This window comes from Gossypium hirsutum, chromosome D13 (assembly GCF_007990345.1).
Source record: "Gossypium hirsutum isolate 1008001.06 chromosome D13, Gossypium_hirsutum_v2.1, whole genome shotgun sequence".
NCBI lineage: Eukaryota > Viridiplantae > Streptophyta > Magnoliopsida > Malvales > Malvaceae > Gossypium > Gossypium hirsutum.
In genome coordinates this window covers 64,317,747-64,339,748 of record NC_053449.1, presented here as the reverse complement: position 1 = coordinate 64,339,748, position 22,002 = coordinate 64,317,747, and the positions used below count along the sequence as shown (strand labels likewise).

General features: G+C 32.6%; 2 protein-coding genes across 4 annotated transcripts; one reads left to right on the top strand and one right to left on the bottom strand.

Annotated features, from left to right (window-relative positions):
* Positions 1 to 504: 504 nt before the first annotated feature.
* LOC107952983 (tropinone reductase homolog At2g29290) lies at positions 505 to 4,646 on the top strand. The gene is made up of 5 exons (XM_016888203.2): positions 505 to 640; positions 737 to 944; positions 1,837 to 2,053; positions 3,233 to 3,339; positions 4,371 to 4,646. Exons 1-5 carry the CDS (start codon positions 561 to 563, stop codon positions 4,557 to 4,559), a joined length of 801 nt encoding a protein of 266 aa, XP_016743692.1. The 5' UTR covers positions 505 to 560; the 3' UTR covers positions 4,560 to 4,646.
* Positions 4,647 to 5,486: 840 nt separating this feature from the next.
* On the bottom strand, positions 5,487 to 10,109 carry LOC107934820 (methylsterol monooxygenase 2-2). 3 transcript variants are annotated; one of them, XR_001694115.2, is made up of 8 exons: positions 9,522 to 9,686; positions 8,182 to 8,319; positions 7,872 to 8,017; positions 7,183 to 7,302; positions 6,865 to 7,077; positions 6,670 to 6,750; positions 6,079 to 6,200; positions 5,788 to 5,833 (listed from the first exon to the last, which is right to left on the bottom strand). XR_001694115.2 is itself a non-coding variant. In XM_016867363.2 (7 exons), the coding sequence occupies exons 1-7, from the start codon at positions 9,684 to 9,686 to the stop codon at positions 5,746 to 5,748; spliced, it is 951 nt and encodes a 316-aa protein (XP_016722852.1). In that variant the 5' UTR covers positions 9,687 to 10,109; the 3' UTR covers positions 5,487 to 5,745. The 3 variants fall into 3 exon arrangements, 2 of the variants coding, with proteins under 2 accessions (XP_016722852.1, XP_016723006.2); XM_016867363.2 differs by lacking the exon at positions 6,079 to 6,200 and having other exon boundaries at positions 5,487 to 5,833; positions 9,522 to 10,109; XM_016867517.2 differs by lacking the exon at positions 5,788 to 5,833 and having other exon boundaries at positions 6,079 to 6,233; positions 9,522 to 9,684.
* Positions 10,110 to 22,002: the final 11,893 nt, after the last annotated feature.

Sequence of the window (22,002 nt, the reverse complement as noted above, 5' to 3'; positions counted from 1 at the left end):
CACTAAACTATTCAAAAATTTTCCTTGAAGTCATGGACTATTAAAATTGTTGTTGTATAGTCTTCTTTGTTTGCACCGTCTGGACTAATCAAAAACTCTCTATCCCCTTTTCTTCTACAATTATTCTACTCGTTGATGGGTATTGATTCGCCGTATCGATTGTCAAATCGTTGCTTGGAACTCGCTAACGAGACTTTAAAAAAAAACTTAACAACCCAGTAATTTAAATAAAAACTTTCAAATAGTTTAGTGACTTAAATAAAAACTTTTGAGTAGTTCAAGGACTATTTGTAACTTTTTGAAATTAAGTAACTAAAATATAAAGTTATTAATAGTTTAGTGACTTTCAGTGTAATTTTACCCTAAGTTTTCTATCATTTAAAAAAAAAATTGTTTTGTATATGTCAATTGCAGTACGGAGGAGGACATCATCCCCACTCCCCCACCCCCCACACACTATATATACGCAGGTTCTCTTCAAAACAAAATAAGTTGCAGAACAGACCAGGGAGAGGAAGAAGCTTAGAAATTAAAAGAAAAAAGAAAAGAAGAAGAAGAAAATGGATGGGTTTAGCAAAGATAAGAGATGGAATCTTCAAGGCATGACTGCACTTGTTACCGGTGGAACGAAAGGGATCGGGTAATTGTGCTATGAATTTTATTTCAACTTGTTTGCTTTTATGTCGATGTCGAAAAAAAAAACCCCAAGTATTGTTGTTAATGCGATGATGATTAGGTATGCAATTGTGGAGGAATTAGCTGGACTCGGAGCAAGAGTACATACATGCTCTCGAACTATAACCGAGCTCAACGATTGCTTACTCGAGTGGAAGGCAAAGGGTTTTCGAGTTACAGGTTCAGTGTGTGATGTTTCGAATCAAGCTCAAAGGGAAAAGCTATTAAACGCAGTGTCCTCTGAGTTCAATGGGGAGCTTAACATCCTGGTAAGATTTACCGCTAACATTCAATTTAGGTTGAAATATATCGTAGTTCCCTGTAATCTTCATAAATTTAGAATTTAATCTCTCTATTTTTCGGATTTCAAAATTGAAGTCAAACTGTTAACACTTTTTCTTTTTGTTACATTGGTTTGTGTGACATTTTGAAATTTAATAAAAGAAACTCATTTGGTAGTAATGTAATTAAAAAGATGACGTCGTGATGAACTTGAATTTAACAAAATAATTTTACCCGTGTTAACAATTGGGCTTAAATTTTAAAATCTAAAAATTAGAGTGACTAAATTCCTAAAAATAAAAATAGAGACTAAATTTTAAATTTATAAAGAATAGACATATTTTAACCTTCAATATATGAGCACAAAAAATTATATAATAGATATGGTTATTAAAAGTTTATATATTTTTTTTAAATGATGCTATAGTAAAGTTGAAGGTTTGAAATTTATAATGTATTTTAACGAACAATCTAAACTCAAACTAACCTAAACTCGAAATAATTTAACAACTCAAAATGATACGAACTCGAAACAACCCAACTCGTAAGACCTAAACCACAATCCTGAATGACCTAAACTTAAAATTAATCAAAGTCAAAATGACTCTAACCCTAAATAACCCAGAAATGAAATTGACCCGGCACTAAAATTGACACAAACCAAAACAACTTGGAAATTTTGAAACTTGTACTAACCCGATTCATATCAATCTAACAGATCTTACTCAGAATGAGAGACAAAGACTTAAATAAAATGGAATCCTACAAGTCTATACACATAAAAACCTAATCAAAATCGCCACAAGTCCACCCCGATCCGACACGACCCGTTGAAAAATTAAACCGATCCAAATTGTGATGAATGGTAAAATTTTGCAGGTAAATAATGTGGGAATAAGTATGGGGAAATTGGTGTCGGATTACACGGCGGAAGATATTTCAAAGCTGACGAGCATCAATTTTGAATCAGCTTATAACATTAGTGTATTGGCACATCCCCTTTTGAAAGCTTCACCCAACGCAAGCATTGTGTTTATTTCTTCAGTTGCTGGTATATTACCTGTATTTTTTGCACCTATATATGGAGCCAACAAAGGTAATATTATTTTCGATATTTTATATTTATATAAATTTTGATACGTTAATAATTCGTATTATATATATTTATGAAATTTATTTTATTTGTATTAAAAAATTAATTCCGTATTTTATTCTGTCATGTCATATAATATTGTCATTCAAAATTTGATGATTTTCGCATTAGATTTTATATGTTTCTATCGTGTTTAAGGGTAAAATTATAATGGAGGTTCTTGTAGTAGAAGTCAGATTGTATTTTACCTTTTATTTTTTTAAAATGGTAAATTAGTTCATGTACATTATATCAAAAAGTAAACATGTCATTTTATTTAAAATTTAATCCATTTTTACTGTTGAAAATTTATCATGTATATCAAATTGAGATACACGAGGCACACCAGGTGTAACTGTCTGGTTATTCTGTCAGTCACACCAATTTTTAACAGTATAAATGAATAAATTTTTTAACAAAAAGGACCAATTTGCTCTTTGATCTAACGTATAGGGACTAATTTGCCCATTTTTTTAGTAAGGGGACAAAAATCAATCTAATTCTTAATACAAGAGCCTCCATGATACTTTTACCTATTTAGGGTTAATTACAATGAACATCTTCAAGCTTTGGTTAATTTTCTAAATTGGTCCTTGATCTTCAAAAACGTTTTAATTGAGTATTCAAAAAAATCAATATTGTATCACTCAAGTGCTTCTGTCAACCCAATCATTAGCTTGGGCCTTAAATGCCAACTCTAATATGGCTTAGAACATATTTAAAACACGTAAATCAAATTGTAAACACATTTAATACCTTGAATATTGCATTTTTACAATTTGATTATGTGTTTTAAATATACTCCATGTTATATTTGAATTGACATTTAATACTTAAATTGATGGCTATGCTGATGAAAAAACTTGATTGATGCAATATTGATACTTTGGTAATTCAGTTAAAAAATATTTTTGAAGTTTTTAAGGACCGGTTTAGAATCTAAGTGATAATTTGAGGATGCTTGATACGCTTAGCCCTATATATAAGCAAAGATGGCAGCAAGCAACGGAAAATTTACGCTTTAGTCCCTTTAAAATTTGTAGAGTTATAAAGTTAATATATGGTAAGTTTGCATTTTTGGCCCTCCAAGAATGATACAAATGTGATTTAGTCCTAACGTAAAATTGTGTGATTTTGTTGCAGGGGCCATGAACCATCTTGCAAAATACTTGGCATGTGATTGGGCAGGAGATAATATTAGGGTTAATACTATTGCACCTGGAGTAATCAAAACTCCCCTTAGTGAACAAGTAAGAAACTCTTAATCATATGGTTATCCGGATCAATCAATCGGAATGATTGAACTAAGAATTAGTTGGGGAATCAGTTCGAAGAAAGGTCTTACATTGGTTGAGCCGCAAACTAGTACAAACTGATTGAATCGGGCTAAAAAAACTAGTTGAACTAGTTTTAATATTCTTTTTACTGATTTATTAATCGAACCATCATACTAACAAACCATGGCTTAACCAATTCATTTAATCGGGCTAATTCTGAAAACCTTACTTTTAATTGAGTTAAGATGAACTCATGTTGTAAAAAAACCTCAAGTTTAACTCGACATTCAAAACTTAATTCGAGCTCAACCAAATTTCATTTTCAAAATTTAGATTTCATTCAAGATTTTTTTTTAAATCAAATTACTTGAATTTATTTGATTAGGCTTGTTCACCTAGTACTAAATAAGCTCGGTTTTATGATTGAATTCAAACTCTATATTTATGTTCAAGTTAGAGTTCGAATTGAGATTTTTCAATTGCTAACTAAATTTATATATACTATAGAAAAACTTGATTCTTATCAGGATATTCAAATTGGTTTGCTCGATAGTTCGACTCGATAATGATGGAAAAGATTTTGATTTTTTTCGAATTGAATCCGATTAAGTAGACAATTATAGTGAAAGTTAGGAAATCTTTGTATTATAGAGGCTATATCAAATGAGTTTTTCTATTATTAAATGGATCAATTTAGTCCCTGTACTATTAAAAAGAATCAAATAAGGTCAAATTAGAATATAGTTAACATTTACGGTTTAAAAGAGTTAATATTTTTAAAGTTTTTATAGTTTTGTAAATGAAATATTTTGTTTTGGAATTAAACTATAATTGAAAAAATAATTTTCAAGATATATTTTATACAATAAATGTTAAAACTATGTTAGGGTTTATTTAATTTTTTTAAATAGCATAGAAGCTATATTAATCTATTTAACAATGGAGGGACTAATTTGATACTATCTTTATAGAACAGCTATTTATTTGTTTGATTGTTTTTGCAGTTTTTTGATGAGAAAGATGAAAGATTAAAGGAAACCATAAACCGAACACCATTACGACGGCTTGGCCAGCCGAAGGAAGTGTCGGCTATGGTGGCTTTCCTGTGCTTACCGGCGGCTTCCTATATAACAGGGCAGATTATTTGTGTTGATGGTGGGATGACAGTGAATGGCTTGAACTTTCCTAAATAAATCACAGCCGTGGCCAACTCTCATGTATATGTGATGATTAAATAAGACGTGTTTGAGCTATGAAGCTAGAGGATTCATAGTTTTTAATATTAAAATATTTTACTTTTTGTAAAATGTTATATGAAATAAAATATTATATTAATTATAAAAAAATACTATATTTAAAAAAGAAATTAATTATTTAATACACCACGAGTAGAAAATTTTGATGTCACAAATAATATTCAAATAATATCACATATATTTTTTAAAATATTATTTAACATAACGTTAGAAAAACATATGTCAACCATTTAACAATGCTTGTAGAGTCTATCCAACTCTAAATATATATATTTTTTATTTATTCGAGAACATATTTTAAATGTATTTTTAATTAAAATTATATTTCATTACTTTTAATTTTTTTTACCCCAAATTCTTACCTATGGAAACAATAACATGGCACTTTATTACTGTTGAAATAAAAATAAATAAATTACAACCAAAGTCATTAAACAATTAATAAATTTACGTTTTAATTACTCAACTTCGAAAAGTTATAAAATTGTCATTAAACTATTTGAAAGCTTTTATTAAACTATTGAACTATTCGAAATTTTTTATTTAAGTCACTAAATTGTTAATTTTTTTTTTAAAGTCAAACTAACAACCTTCAAGCGGCATTTCAAAGATCGGTACAATAGATACCATCAACAAATAAAACATATCTTAAAACCAAGTCGATCTAAAGGCTAGTGTCAAAGATTAGAGAAAAAATTGTTTAGATTTTAGTTCGCAAATTTATAATGTTCAAAGTCGTTTCATGAAAAAAAAAATTATAAAAGAAAAGGAAAGTAGAGCTTTTGATTAGTGTAAGTGGTTCAAAAATGAAGACCATACATCAACAATTTTAATAGTCCGATAACTCAAATGAAAATTTTCAAATAATTTAATCACCATATTATTCAACTCGTTTCGAATCCGAAATTTGTAACATACATTTGCAACCCCTTCTTTATGATCCATGCAACTTCGTTTCATGCACAGAACTAATAGGGTTGTAAAATGTCCAAAGAAAAATCAATCAAATGATTCCACAGAGAATATGAAACATCAATTAAACATGAAGAATGTGGATTGCTCGCAATACAACCTTTTTTTGGAACATCCCGAACCCTCGAACTCGAAACTAGTTTTCTCTCCATTATGTTTGCTTGCTGTCATCTTCGACTCCGACTCCGTTGTGTTTTAGTGCTTTCAGCTTTCTGCAGCCTTTATCGGTACCAAATATCCTGAGAATACAGGGCAGTCACTGCTAGTTAGTATGTATATTAACAGAAAAATAATCTCCGTAGGATAATAAAGTCCAAACCCAGAGGGCTATTATGAGAATCAAGATCAGTTTCGAATGACAACAGATAAAATTTGAAGGGTACGTCGAAATTACAGACGGTGCCATGTACATGATGGATTCTAACAACGCATACATTCAGCGCAAAACATTCTTACCAGATTATTGACATCCAAATTGACAAACCTTTGACGGTGTATCAGATGCTAGAAAGTCAGTTTAACATTTGAACGACGTGAAGAAATTCCTAGTGAGTAGTGATCGAGTGCTTCATGTACGTGCACAAGCACAAGTGTCGGACAAGGGTACTTCAAGAAAAACATATTGGCAATCACAATAACCTACAATCAGTAAAAGTATCATGATGATCTTTGTATTTGGAGTCAAATTACATTTTGTCTCCTTTACTCAAGAAATGAGCAAATTAGTTATTGTATATTAAATCAAAGAGCAAAATGGTGCTTTCTGTTAAAAGTTTCATCTATTTCTACTATTAAAAACTGGTGTAGCTGACGAAATTGCCAGTTATATATGGCATGTCACATTTACCTCATACTGATGTACAGGGACCAGTTTTTAACCATAAAAATGGATGGAATTTTTAATAGAAAGACCAATTTGCTTTTTGATTTAATGTAAAGGGATTAACTTGTCCTTTTTAGTAGAAGGGACAAAATGCAATCTAACTCCTAATACAAGGGCTTCTATAATACTTTTATCCCTACAATCTGACCATTGAAAGCATACTAATGATTCGAAAAATAAATCCAAACTCACCAGTCCATGTAAACGAATGTGGATGAGTAGTTGCCAGATTTCGTGTAAAGCAAACGATGATGATAGTCATGAAAATCAGCACTGGAAAAGTGAAAAATATGAACAATTACTTCACGGCCGATGAGTTAAAAGATAAAACAATAGAACTACGCACACTTGTGAAGAAGCAAAGTGACAAGTGAACACGGAACTCACCCCCCATATAAAGGTAGAAAGTTCGAGAGGCTCCATGGAAAATGGTAACCACAATGTGCCTCAACTGTCTCGAGGACTCTAAGAACCATCCACAACCAGAGAGTAATCAGATGTGGGCCGGTGATGGCAGGACCAACAATTGTGGCAAAGCCAAGGAACAATATCTCAGCTGGGTGAGCATATTCCGATGTCAGTCCGAATGGTGTTGCGTATCTGTATAGTTTATAAGATTATCCAATTAGTACATGCGGAAGAACCTAGCACGAACAACATTGCTTGTAGTTTTAAATAGTGCAACCACCTAATGCTCAGACTTACTCATGATGGACACTGTGTACATGCTTGTACAGCCATTTCGTATGTAAAACACGATGTCCCCAGTAAAACACGAAATCCTCCAGAATGAAGTAGAATATTATCTGAGTTAGAACCACTTTCCTATGAAACCAAATAAGGATGCAACAAATTAGAGCTTCAAAAACAGAGAATTTAATTTCATGCAGGCAAATCTATGGAGGATATATTCCGGATAAGGGTAAAAGTACCATAGAGGCCCCTATAATAGGAGTCAAATTACATTTTGCCCCCTCTACACAAAAAATGGGCAAATTAGCCCCTGTACGTTAGACCAAAGAGCAAACTGGTTCTTTTATTAAAAATTCCATCCATTTTTACTGTTAAAAACCAGTCTCTATATGTCAACATGACATACACGTAGCACACCACGTGTCACTGTATGGTTATTCCGTCAGATACACCAGTTTTGAACAGTACAAATAAATGAAGATTTTAACAGAAAGGACTAAATTGCTCTTTGATCCAAAGTAGAAGGACTAATTTGCCTATTTTTTGGGTAGAGGGGACAAAATGCAATTTGACTCCTATTACAGGAGCCTCTATGGTACTTTTACCTTCGGAGAAGCAATATAATTCACGATATTATGATCGAAGGGTGTAAGAATCAAGGAAAATATAAAAGCTCTAGCATATAAAGAACCTGAAAATACCAGGATGGCAATGGTAGACTACTTCTCATGCCCATGCATCTGAAGACGGGATACGAGACAATCATAAGCGGTAAATTGACGCTAAAATGATACAAAAGTAGGCGAGTGATACATTTTTCTTGAGCGGTAGGGGTATTGTTTTTTGTCTGCATAGAAACACAAATTACAAACAAAAGTAATTTATTATGAATTGGATAAAAACGAAAGATGTTTTTCCATCACGAACAACCCTTCACTCCCCCTTGCCGGTTTCTATGCTAAAAAAATAGTAACGGTTGACAACGATAGCAGCAAAGAAGATGGAGTGAACCTGAATCTTGTATTTGCTTAGCAATCCAGCTCTTTCAAGATATATAAATGGAAGCCCAGATAAGAAAAAAACACTTTCATGAAGAAGGAAACTTCCCATACTAGCTAGTTGGAAGTCGCTGAAATGCGTGATCAGATACTGCACGGTAAACAAAGAACAATTTTCAAACTAATTAGTAGAACTACGCGTCAAAAGGTGAAATCAATAAGCAAAACTAGACAAATTCACGCTTCAAACGGTTGAAAGAAAAATCAAAGATTCATCGAAGATCCTTCGATGTAGACCAAATAAAATTAGGATCTAAATAATCACTATGAAGAAACACATATTCAGTGGCTAATCAATGGCATTAAAATCTATGTTGCTCTGACTCCTCATTTTTCATGAATTACCTATGTCTAACACTCGTGTCCGTCACACTGATATGAAGATATCACTTCCAAAGATCCTTCAAATACATGAAAAAACTTATAAAAAAAACTAACCATACTTGTGCCAGATACATACCCATTTGACACTCACACCCAAGTCCAGAGTAACATAGATTAAAACTATATAATGATATCATACACATATACGTATATAACAAGAAAAAAATTGTGAATCAGTGACTTGGACTCAAACCCCAAACCAATGTCCATTCTGCAGCTACCATCATCCCAGAAATGTTAACACACAAAAGTATATTATTCAAACAGTATATGTACATGTATATAACAAAAAAAAAAGGTAAATCAGTAACTTGGAATCAAAACCCAAATCAATATCCATTCTGCAGCTACCCTCATCCCAATTACGTAAACCACAACGGTATATTATTCAAACTATGTATGTATGCATGCATGTATGTGTATGTAATAAAAATATATGGTAAATCAGTGACTTGGAATCAAAACCCAAATTATTATCCATTCTGCAGCTATCATCATCCCAATTATGTAAACCACAACAGTGTATTATTCAAACAACGCATAACAGTATATTATTCAAATTATGTATGTATGTATATTCATGCTATGGTGGCATAATGAATTTCAGTTTATAACAGAGAAGAAACACTGCATAATAATATTTAAACAAATCTTAGCAGTGTAAACATCAACATCCATCATCTATCTACCATCTATATTTACTTTGAATGTCACCCTCCAAAAAACCGGCCAAAACAAACAAACAAATAAATAAATAAAAGCTAAAATTTTCAAATCAAATATAATCATAAACCAATCAACCCCTAAACCTTGAAATTGAACTAAGTTCCTCCCAAAACCACATAAACCCCAGCAAAAACAGATCCAAAATAAAGCAAATGAGCGAAAAGCAAAGACAGAAGTTTTTACCAGCCAACCAGATTCAATGATGGAAGCCATGAGAGTGATGCTTGGAAGTGACAAGCAAAACACTGAGAACCCAAAATGGGTTTTTAATAAAAAATTTAAATCCTTGTGGGAGAGAGAAAAACATAGAGAGATAGAGAGACAGGTATAGATACAGAGAGTGAACATATAGCGCGAGTAAATAAAGACCACTAGATGTATTATCGTATGTCTTCATGTACTTTTTGGGGTATAATGCAAAATTTAATTCTTAACTTCTACATTTTTTTTAATTTGATCCTTTTTCATTTTTTGAGATAAATTTGACCTTAAATCTTAAAAAAAATCGAATCCGACCATCAGTCTTTTAAAAAGAATTTTAGAAATCATTTTTTAATGTCTAAACTTGGTAATTACTCTCATATTGAAGTCTGAATTTTTTTTTTACCAAGTTAGACCCTAAATTTGACAATTGACCCCACATTTGGGCCTAAAATAGGCACATGTTCCCACATTAGTTCCTAATATTTTCTTTAAAACCCTAAAATTTATGTTTCAATATGGGAATATTTGTCAAGTTTAAGGATTAACTTGGAAAAAAAATTTCAAGCCTCAAAATGAGAACAATTGTCAAGTTTAAAACCCAATTTGAAAGTCAAAATGTAATTTATTGAAGCCAGCCTAACTTACCATCGAGGTCCAGTGCTTGGCACATATTGCTTCAGTATTAATTAGAGTATTAATAATCGGCATTGAGTATTAATAAGAGTTAGGTACAGCATTGAATATAATTTTATACAAACTCTAAACGTGGACCGTAAAAATTAATATTGAGTAATTTTAAATTTTAAAATATCAAAATTTAATTTAAATTTTTTTAAGTCAAAATGTAATTTTTATCATTTTCATTATTTATAAAAGTTACAAATTCTAAAGATTATAGGAGAAATTTGTTTTTCCCCTTTACGGGGTTGTGCTCTAGTATTGCCTCTATATTTGATAGTTACATTAAGCTTTTACAAAATTCAGAATCAAGCTGGATCATACACCAAAACAAAAGGTAAACTTAGTGCATAATTTTTTTCTTCTATAACTCGAACCCAAAATTTTATTTAAAAGAATGTTAAACTTATTATCATTTGATCTGATAATTTAAATTAATATTTTGTCTTTATACATTAATAGTGAGCTATAATGTTACATTTTTTATTTGTGATTAAATAAATAAGTTGTAAAAAAATATTGGTGTCAAGTTGTCATAAAATTATATTTGAAATATTTTATATGTTTATACAACACTATAAAATAGAGTTTTGACCAAAATGGTAACAAGTGATGAAGGGGAGAACTGGAGAAGTTTTCAACTTTAAAAAGGGACTATTTTACCTATAGAGGCCTTTTTCAAAGCATATTTACGGAAATGGGCTAATTTTTGCATTATTTATCGGAAATGGTCGAAAACAACAAAACCTGTCCACATAGGAGCGTTTTTGGGTGAAATTTCAGCAAAATGCACCATTAGGGGAGCGATTTTGCCATGTCAACACAAAACACGTTGACGTGGACACGCTTTGCTGACGTGGAAAAATCGCTCTCCCAGGGGTGTGTTTTGCTCCGTATTTTTCTAGGTTAGAGCTTTTTGCATGTTTAGTCCCTAGGGTTTTTTTGTTTAGGGTTTTTAGGGTTTATGGTTATGATTTTGTTAAACTAATTTAGGGTTGTGGTAGTATGTTTAGGGTTAAAATAATTTAGGTTTAGGGTTTAGGGATTTTAAAAAATAAATCAAGGTTTAGTATTTTTTTAATAATTAAATTAGGTTTTAGGGGTTTTAAATAAATTAATTAACTTAGGGTTTAGAGTTTTTAATAAAATTAATTAAATTAGGTTTTATTTTTTTTTAATAACTTTGTGTTTAGGTTTAGGTTTTAGGGGTTTTAAATAAATTAATTAACTTAGGGTTTAGAGTTTTTAAAAAATTAGTTAAATTAGGTTTAGCTTTTTTTAAATAATTTTGTGTTTAGGTCTAGGTTTAGGGTTTAGGGAAAATTGTATTAACAATAAGGATTTTTTTTCTACAGTAGTTCCTGAAAAAATAATTTTGAGAAGACAGTTCTGAACAAATAGTGTCAAAAATGCTTCAAGCAGGATACACTGTCAGCTATTGATGAAAAAAGCTCCCACGTAAACGCTTTTTTTCTACAGTAGTTCCTAAAAAAATAATTTTGATAAGACGGTTCTGAACAAATAGTGTCAAAAACGCTTCAAGTAGGATGCATTGTCAGCAAAATTGATGAAAAAATCTTCCACGTGGATGCTCTTTTTTTACAGTAGTTCCTGTTTGGCCTTAGGCTATAAATGAGCCAAATTTCATTATCAGGTTGCATAAGTTATAGCAAGAAAATTAGAGAGCCTAAGCAGAATAGAAATTGAAGATGAGTAAACGTATTAGTGCTATTATATACTATGATGGTGAGGTCTGTGACACCGAGAACGGCGTTGTTTTTTTATTAGAGAACACAACGCGACTGGTTTTTAACCAGAACATAGATTTGACAGAGCTTCGTAAAAGAATTAGGCGCAAAATCTTTGGAATGACTCCAATGAGGGTTTCTTCTATTAAGTATCGATTTTGTGCTTCGATTGATCCCGTGACATATGACTCATTTTGTAACAGCCCGATTTTGACCCTAATCGGAACGGTGATTTTGGGACCACGAATTCGAGTTAGAAAAATATTTTAAAATTATTTTCTGTATTTATTATGTGTGAATTTACTTGTGTGAAAATTTCGTCATTTGAGTGTCCGATTAAATAAAATGATTAAATCGCGTAAAATGAAAATTTAGTGGTTATTTTTAGAAGGGCTGAATAGTGGTTGTTCTTTTAATATGAAGGTTTTATGTTGCAACTTTGCCATTGAATTAATGAATGGACGACATTATGTTTATATTATATAGTTTTTATAATAATTATAAAGGTTATAATAAATAATATATTATAAAGTTATTATAATAAACCAAATATAAAATTTAAAAGTCATTTCATCTTGTTCGCCTAAAAGAGAAAAAAAATAGAAAATAGAAAAGCTTTGAACATTTCAGCACCTATCTAGCTTGATTCAAGATCAAGATCCAAAGAAAACGGATTTGGATCGAGGAAAAACAAAAATAATCAGATAGTCGTTTATTTCCGTCCGTCGACATCCGAGGTAAGTTTATAAGCATTTTAAATGTTGTTAACTTTGATTATATGTGAATTATATATATGTTGAATTGAATTCTTGATTATATAAGTGTTGGCCGAATGACTTTATGCTTGGGAGCAATGTTTTCGAGTTTGATTTGATTGAAATACGATGTCTGAAAGTCCCGTACGAACCTCAGGAATAGTTAGGATACATATGTCATGACATAGGATTCTGTTGTGTGTTATCGTGTAAGATCACGTCTGGGACGTTGGCATCGATTTGTGATTTACGTGTAAGACCCTGTCTGGGACAGTGGTATCGATATGTGATTAAATGTAAAACCACGTCTGGGACGTTGGCATTGTACGAGCCTTCCGACTATCCGCGTATCTTTTTTAATTCTGAACGGTTCAACGGGAAATGTGAAGTAAAGACTGAATGTAAAATCGAATTGCAGGTTCAGGTATGAGCTAGTTAAATGTTTATAAGGAAACAAGGTAAGTTGATTACTTGAAATGATATAAAATTATGTGAATATGGATTTTGTGTTAGCATAGTTGAACATATAAGTGATTCAGCCTATTGATGTGTTTGTAATAATAAAAGTGAAAAAATATATATATATATGTGCATGATTGATTATATTCGGCCATATGGTATATGTATGTGAGGTTAAAATGTGATCTAGTAGTAAATGATAACTTGTATTTGATATTATGCAAATTTGGCCTTGTTAACAAAATATTAATATGTAATCGTTGTTATATGTGTTTTTGCTTATGACTTACTAAGCTTAAATAGCTTACTGTGTGTGTAATCGTTGTTATATATAGTTTACCTCTGTTTTATAGATTTTGGAGTCACGTTACGAGCTCGGGGATCGTCAGCAAAGTCTATCACACTATCGACATCTTTTGGTATTTTGTTAAATTTTGAATTCGATCTTATGACATGTATAGGCTTGCTTATGTTTTTGGTTAGTTTTGGATCATGTATATAAATGGCCATGCGAAAATGACTTAATTTTCATGCTTATGTTAGGTTTGGTTTTAAAATGGCTTGTTTATGATCATGTTGTTTAAGTTAGGTTTTATGTGTTTGAATGGGTGCTTGATGTGTTTAATTTTTATACTTGAATTTTAATTATATATATGATCATGATTTGAGCTTGTTTTCGAATGAAATATTCAAGTTTCTTGTATGTGATAAATTTGGTTTATGCTAGGCATTAAAGTCTTGGAATATGAGTTGAATAAAAAGGTAATATTTAGTTATGTGTATTGGTAATAAAATTAATATTGGATGATAGTTGAACTAAGATTAGATTATGTGATAATTTGGTATTTGGAAATATTGTACATATATTGGGGTGTATTTGAAACATGTTTGATTTGAAGATGTAAGTGACTATAAGATTCAATTTTGGTGTTTATATCATATTGATGAGCATGTATTGTGTCTTTACAGATGAAATGGTATATACGGTTAAAGCTTGGAACTTATAATGACATATATGTGATTTGGTGAATATAATGAAATCATAAATATGCTATGGTTTGAGAGTTATACAATGACCGAATATGTATTAATTAGCTTTGTAGTGATAATGAAATATGGATGTTTGAAAATGGCTCAAATGATATGGTCATTTATACATGAAATTCGTAATAATAATAGATGTATGTTTGATTTAAGTTTATAAAGTTATTTTCAAATGGTTTTATGATTAGGAAAAGGGTAAGTTTGGTATTTGTTAAATAAACGAAAATTGAACTAAAGAATGTCTTAATGTATGTTTGATATGAGATGAATATATGTTCGTATATGTCTAGGTTATTTGAATTCGGTTGTAATGGCAAAGTATACAACTTTATTTTGTTTGAATGGTTCAGTATATGTATTTTGAATTGATCATAAAGCATACAAATTTGGTATACTATGAATTGTACTTTGTGATCATAAATGTTTAATGTGACTATAGTGTTATGCGCATGTCATAATAATATCAAAGGTATATACGGCCATATTATAATGTAGCATGTGTGAATAAATTTTATTTAAGTTGTATACATACTAGTTCGATTTTGACAATTATGGAACATGTTCAATTGTTTTGATGTAAGTCTGATAATGTTATAAAGGTATCGTTATTCTTTGTTGCATAAAGGGTGTTTAATGATTGTGCTAAATCATATTATGTCTGGTAATGCCTCGTAACCTTAATCTGGCAACGGATATGGGTTAGGGGTGTTACACATTTGATATCAAAGGTGGTCGTAGCTTGGAAGCAATGGTGCAGACTCATTTCGCTAGTGGATCACCCTATCTTGAGTTATATGTACAATTTTCATCACCAAATGAAGCATTTGCGACTTCAACATCAACTATTGTTCGAGAAGAATACACGACCCCTACCCGACACTACGTTAGTGGGAGGTAGAACACGAAAGCGCCTGTATTTGGTGGCAGTATGGAACACACAACTCCTGCACGACACTCGTTTAGTGGATGGGACATGCACATCGGTAGGTCGATGTTCGATGCTAAAAATACGTATTAGGAATGACATCAACTTCTAGTGGTTGTCAATTCACATCTGATTGGGGACGTTACGAAACGTCCACAAGAAGGGATGATGTACTCCCTACGACGTCCACTGGATAGGGGACCTCGTCCGTTGCAGATGGTGGTGGACTAAATGATAAGTCTGATGTGGATCCACCTCGAGAGCTCAGCCTCGATGGTGCAGAAGTTGCATTATTTTTTGAACCGGAGCCTGTTCCATCCAAACCTGAATATGTTGAAGGGGATTCAAATGAAGAAGAAGATTGACAATTCAGAGCGTACTCGCCTCCAGCTCACATGCATAATGTCGATATATCGACAAATGATGCATTGGAGTTTCCAGAGCTACCACACAGAAGGCGTGACCGTACAAGTTCGTTATTATATTCGGGTGAATTGAAAGTTGGTAAGGAGTTTTCTAGTAAGGACAGTTTTCTTGGTGCATTGAAACAACATAGCATCAATCACGAGGTTAACTACAATGTGGTTAAATTTAAATTTAAAAGTTCGAGGCTGAGTGTGCAGTGCAAAACGGTACATGTTCATGAAAAATCATGGCTTCAGTTAAGAAAAAAACAAGCTTGTGGGAGATAAAAAACTATAAAGGTCCACATACCTGTATTGTCGGTACAGTATCACTGGGTGTTTAGGGTTTTTGAATAATAATGTTATTACTTAATGTTGCATTATTTAACGTACTTCGTTGACAGGTGTTTCACAAGATCATCCTAAGATGGATTCAGGTATAATAGCTAGCTTAATACTACCGATGGTGAAGGCAGATCCCAGGACTTCTGTGTCGGTTTTAATTGCCAATATTCGTAGCTAATTGAGGTACATGCCCTTTTACCGCAAGGCTTGGATAGCTAAGCAGAAGGCGTTGGAAAAAATGCATAATGGGTGGGACGCTTCATATAATGAGGTGTGGTAGTGGTGTCAAGTGCTGGAAAGGTATGTCTCAGGTTGCATAACAGACCTTAAAACGAGCCCTACATACTATAACGACCGATTGCACCATGGATGCCAAGTGTTCAAGTGTTTGTTCTGGAGCTTTAAACAATATCAGGACGCATTTGTGTACTGCAAGCCATTGGTACAAATTGACGGTACCATTATGTATGGTAGATATACTCATCGACTATTGCTAGTTGTGGCACAGGATGTCAGTGGGAGAATCCTTCCAATTGTATTTGCAATAACATCGAGGGAGTTAGGTGATGACTGAGATTTCTTTCTTTCTAGGTGAAGAAGACATGTATGCCCCCAACCTGATATCTGCGTTATATCGGATCGAGGCACTGGAATACTAGCCACAATTGAGCGACAATGAAGCCTATAGGATTGCGCACACCATCGGTATTGTCTAAGGCACGCTACGTCCAACTACTACGGGAAATATTGGTCTACCACTGAACAACGGAAAGTGACCAACATGAGTATTTAATCTCTATTAATATAATTTCGTTTGTAATATTCAATTATTCTGAATGGAATAATGGTATGTAATTTTCGCTACCAACTTATATTAGTAGGGTACGAGATCAATGAAGACCATTTTCATGAGATGATGGTGATTTTGCGTTCAGTTAACAAACAAGGCTCAGGCTACCTCTATAACATACCTTTCAAATAGTGGACACGAGCATACGACTGTGGCCTACGATATGGTCATATAACCTCAAACCTAGCTGAATTCATAAATTTCGTTTGGCGGCACTATTTCCAAAGCGAATAGCAAGTTATAAAGGTCAAATGCATGGAGCCATGTATAGTTCTAGAATGTATTGCAAGAAATTAACAAGGCGAAGGTACGGGCCAACACCATGCACGTAATGTGTCACGATTGCGACAACCTATAGTTTCGTGTGACTAAGTTTGACAGACTGAAGCAAGGTATTACCGACGGACAATATCGTGTACACCTAGGAAATAGGACTTGTGACTGTGGGACGTTTGACGCACTTCATTATCCATGTGCTCATGCAATTGCAGCTTGTCAAAATCTTCGTTTAGATCCCATGATATATGTCGAAGAAGTGTACAAAATAGAATATATGTACACTGTGTGGAGGCACGTATTTCCACCAGTCCTAGATGAACGTGAGTGGCTGTCTATATCGCTTGCTCCGTTTAAGTTGTTACCGGATAGAGAATTGGGTCGCAAACTAAAAGGTCAACCTTGCTGGAGTAGAATACATAATAATATGGATATTCGGGAAAGAACGAACCAACAGAAATTGTACAGATGGTGTAGGAACCGAGGTCATACAATTCAATCATGTCCAAACTGTTTAAGTTGATAATTTTTGTAATGAAACTATGTTGCATTATTTCTATTGCCTTATTCAAAAGAACTTATATTTTATTAAATAAAAACATAAAAATAATTCACTATTAAAATATTAAAAACAACTTTTATTTTATTAAATGAAACAATATAAAAAAATTTTACACAAATATATTTAAAAAATTAATAAATGTGTCGGTCGAAATCAGTACCATATGAGGGTGGTCGACAATTATGCACTGGATTCCTCCTTGGTTCAGCTTACGGCGGGGGTTGTGGTTGCTCCAACTATAGGTGTTGGGAGGATGACCCACATTGATAGAATAAAGAATGTGGAGGTGTTTGCATCATCCACGGCGGAAGTGTTTAAATCCCATAAGCCGATGGGGATTGGTAATGAGATGAGCTCTCAGACGGTGCCTTATGCGATCCCTCCGATAATGACAGCCTATATATCGGGGGTTGAGTCAGAGTCATCGGGAAAGGAGATGCATTGGGCCATGCATTCCAACCTGGCATAGGACTGGGAAAAGGAAACATATAAGGGTTAAGATACATATAAGGGCTAAGATACGCACCTGGCATAACCTGAATGGGCTATGGTGTGAGTGTTATCGGTTGAGGCGTTGGGCCCGGTGATTGTGTAGGTGCTGTTGATAGGCCCGTGCCGTTATCTCTTCTCCTTGGATTTAAAAAGCCCTGTTGTTCCCATTCAACACAAAATTTTCGACGTTTCTGCTCTTCCGACAGTAAATATAGTTTGCCATGGATCCTAAACCATGGCATGTAATCCGGCGTACACGCTAACTCTGAAATGATGATCGGTTCACGATTTTCCCAAATTTTGATATATTCCGAGAAGAATGCCAGCCAATTCGTATTCGTTTGCCATAAATCGATTTTGTGCTCATCATCGAGCACCTCAAGTGCCTCATCAGTTGCCGGAATTCAAATTGTCGTAACACTCTAAACGTCTGGTCATCTCGACAGTAGCATAGTTGACCAATGGGACCTTAACATGCTAAATGTTCGGATTTTGAAAGAATTCATTCGGAATTACTGCCCAAATTGTCAGATCCTCGTATGATGTCCATTGAAACTATATAACGTGATAAAAATATTAGTTATATACATAATACTAAATACTAAATATGAAACGACTATTTTATGTATATATATTTTATTTAATACTTACTTGCGCTTCCGACCGTTGGTCTAATAGAAGTCGTATATCTTCAAGAGTGGTAGGTATTCCAACATAACTCGTCGAACACCTAATATAAAATTTTAGCATACAATTATATTTTAAATCTATGTAATAATTGTAAGATCAAATATAAATTTTACCTCGTTATGAGTGGAAATGTATATGGGTGGTTTACTAAATGACGTAAAAATGGAAAGTGAAATCGAGCCCATAATTGTAGTAGTGATAGGCAACCCTTGATTTTGGCTTTATTTGGTGGCGTCGCCCCGCACATCTCTCGGTACAATGTTGCCAACACGACTCACCCCCAACTAAATTCGTCAACTGCTTTAAAATCAACGAGTTTCAGCAGTCAGCTCAAATGTACGGGGTTTCGTGACAAGTCCGACATCAATAACCTCCAATCATCTCAAGGATGTATGCCTGAGCATATCGTATTCTTTCTACTTCGGTCGAGCCATTCCCCGGCTCCGGGAATGTGTCTCGTAACCAGCCCATCTCAATCTGATCTCCGTAAATATTATCCAGAATCGCACCCAAAATATCGTAGCATACGGCTCATCAATCAGCAAATTGAACGGACTCGGTGAGTGCAGACCCATCCACCGACAATCCCAATTGTAACTGCACGTCCTTCAAAGTAATGGTACACTCTTCGCATGGAATATGGAATATGAGCGTCTCGGGTCTCCACCTCTCTATTAATGCGCTGATGAGTTTGGGTCCAACCTGCACCCCTGGCCTATAGTGGCCATGTGCCAAAAACCCTATTCCCTCAAGTAATTTTCTATCAACGGTGATGGAGGACTAGACACATTACGAATATAACATTGTAACACTCGATCTACAGACTGTTATAAAAAATTATAAAAGAAAAATTAATTAAAATTATATAGAAGAAAAAAATATTAAAAAATTAAAATTAACCCTTACCATTTTCATTTGTTCGACGGAGATATGTTTATGATTGAGACGAATTAATTTCCCGGTCATTGCTAACACGATAAAATATTTTTGAAATTATAAAAAAAAAATACTAATTTAGAAAATAATTAAAAGGAAATAATTAATTAAAGAGAGCTTTGAGAAATTTAGGGAGAAATTTGAGAGGTTTTTTTTTGTCAATTTTTGAAGAAATAATGTGTGAAAAAATAGGAGGGATTTTTTTTGTCAATTTAGAAAAGCGCGTCCACGTTAGTGCGTTTTGTGTTGACATGGCAAAATTGATCCCCAGGGGCAAGTTTTGCTGAAATTTCACCAAAAACACTCTTATGTGGACGCATTTTGTCAATTTTGGCCTTTTCCGGTGAATAATGTAAAAATTGGCTAATTTCCGTAAATAAACTTGGAAAAGGGTCTTTATAGGTAAAATAGTCTTAAAAATGTCATAATTTTTAAAACGTCATTATTAAATTATAAAATTAACATTATAAAATATTATTTTAAATTTTCTAAAGGGACTAAATTTAAATTTTATCATATTTGGAGGCCCCGCCCCTTGTATCTAAGTGAAAGTACATAGTTTTTGAAATTACTAAAATATGTTTCAATAAATAGACAAAATATTATTTTATTTTCTAATGCATGCAATAAATTATAATCTTATTTTTTAATTGCCAACTCTTAATTATTTAAGTAATGATGATTAGATGTAGATTGACAGGAGGATTAATTTAAGTCATTTTGGACTGATGTTAAATTAATATTTTTGGAATTGCGCCTAATACATCACCTGCTTAACCGGAGTTGGAGGGTACGTATACGCCATGTTCCAAGAACCAAGAATGAAGTTATGGACCATTTGGCCAAATATTCTGTTAGAGGGTTCACAGATTACAGTTATTTACAGAGCCTCCTTCAATGCGGGATCTAATGTTGATTGATTATAATATTTCTATGATCTTTTAATTTGGTAGTAACAATGTAATGTAATCGCTTAATATGATATTTAATTAAGTTAATATTTTTTCCTTTATTTTAGTTGAATTTCACAATGCCTAAATTTTTTTTTAAAAATATTTTAATTTAACTTGATTATTGATTATATTAATTATAGTTATTCGGACCATGTTGATTGCGATTATAATTATAACTTTTAAAATATAAAATTTTACTTCAAAAAAAATTCGTTGTATTATCTCCACAAACAAGGTTGAAAAACTATCGGAGTGTTTTTCTTATTACTTTTTTTGTATATATTTGAAGAGATAAAATAACATTTAGTCCTTGAATTTAGAATTTTTTTCAAATTTGATCCTTAAATTTTGATTTAATTAAGGTGCGATGATGTGGCTTTCTAAAATTGTACCACATCATCACTTGAAAGTTTTAATAAATTTATATTAATATATATATTTTAAATAACATTCTTTTAGATTTTATATAAATTTATTAAAATTTTCAAGTGGTGATGTAACACAATTTTAAGGTACCATGTCATCACACCTTAAAGGTGATACGAGTCACAAAGGCCTTAGATGCGTATACGAAGGAAAAAGAAAATTAAGATTCACTTTCTTGTTTTCAAGAAAATCAAGAAACCGAATTTTTGTCCAATTTTGCTGTTTTGAGCAATTTCAAGAATCAAGAAAATCAAGATTTCAAATCTTGGAAATCTTGGCCCAAGAAACTGAATCTTGCAACTAAGGCGCATTGGATATCAGTTACGAGCATTAACAAGTCAATTTCGGGAGAGAACGGATTACAAGCCCAAGTTCTTGAAGACAAGGCCCAATAAGATGTTCTAAGCCCAATCCAGAAGTTTAAATTAGACTTAGCTGAAAATCAGACCAAATTGTCAAAGTGGCCCAATTTAATTCTTTAAATTAGACTTAGCTGAAAATCAGGTCTTTGTGACTTGTATCAAAAGGTTTTCAAATTTAATGGTCAAATTTGAAAAGAGATTGTAAAGTTCCGGGACTAATGTGGATAAAAGAATTTTAAAGACCAATATGAGAAAATTAATTAAGTTAAAGGACTAAAAATAGTTTTATATCCCTATTTTTAATTCTATAAACGGAATTAATAAATCTACATATATTAACTTAATTTTACTTTTTTTAAGGGCAAATTATCAGAATAATTACTTTTGTTTGTCTTATATGACAGCTTAGTCACTTATGTTTAAAATGTTACGTTTTTGTTATTTACGTTATCGTTTTGTTACGAATTTGTTACTTTGCTATTAAGATATGTTACCTCCCAAACAACAGTTTGATGTAGAAGTTAAAATGGGTTTAAATTACCAACGTGGATGTCC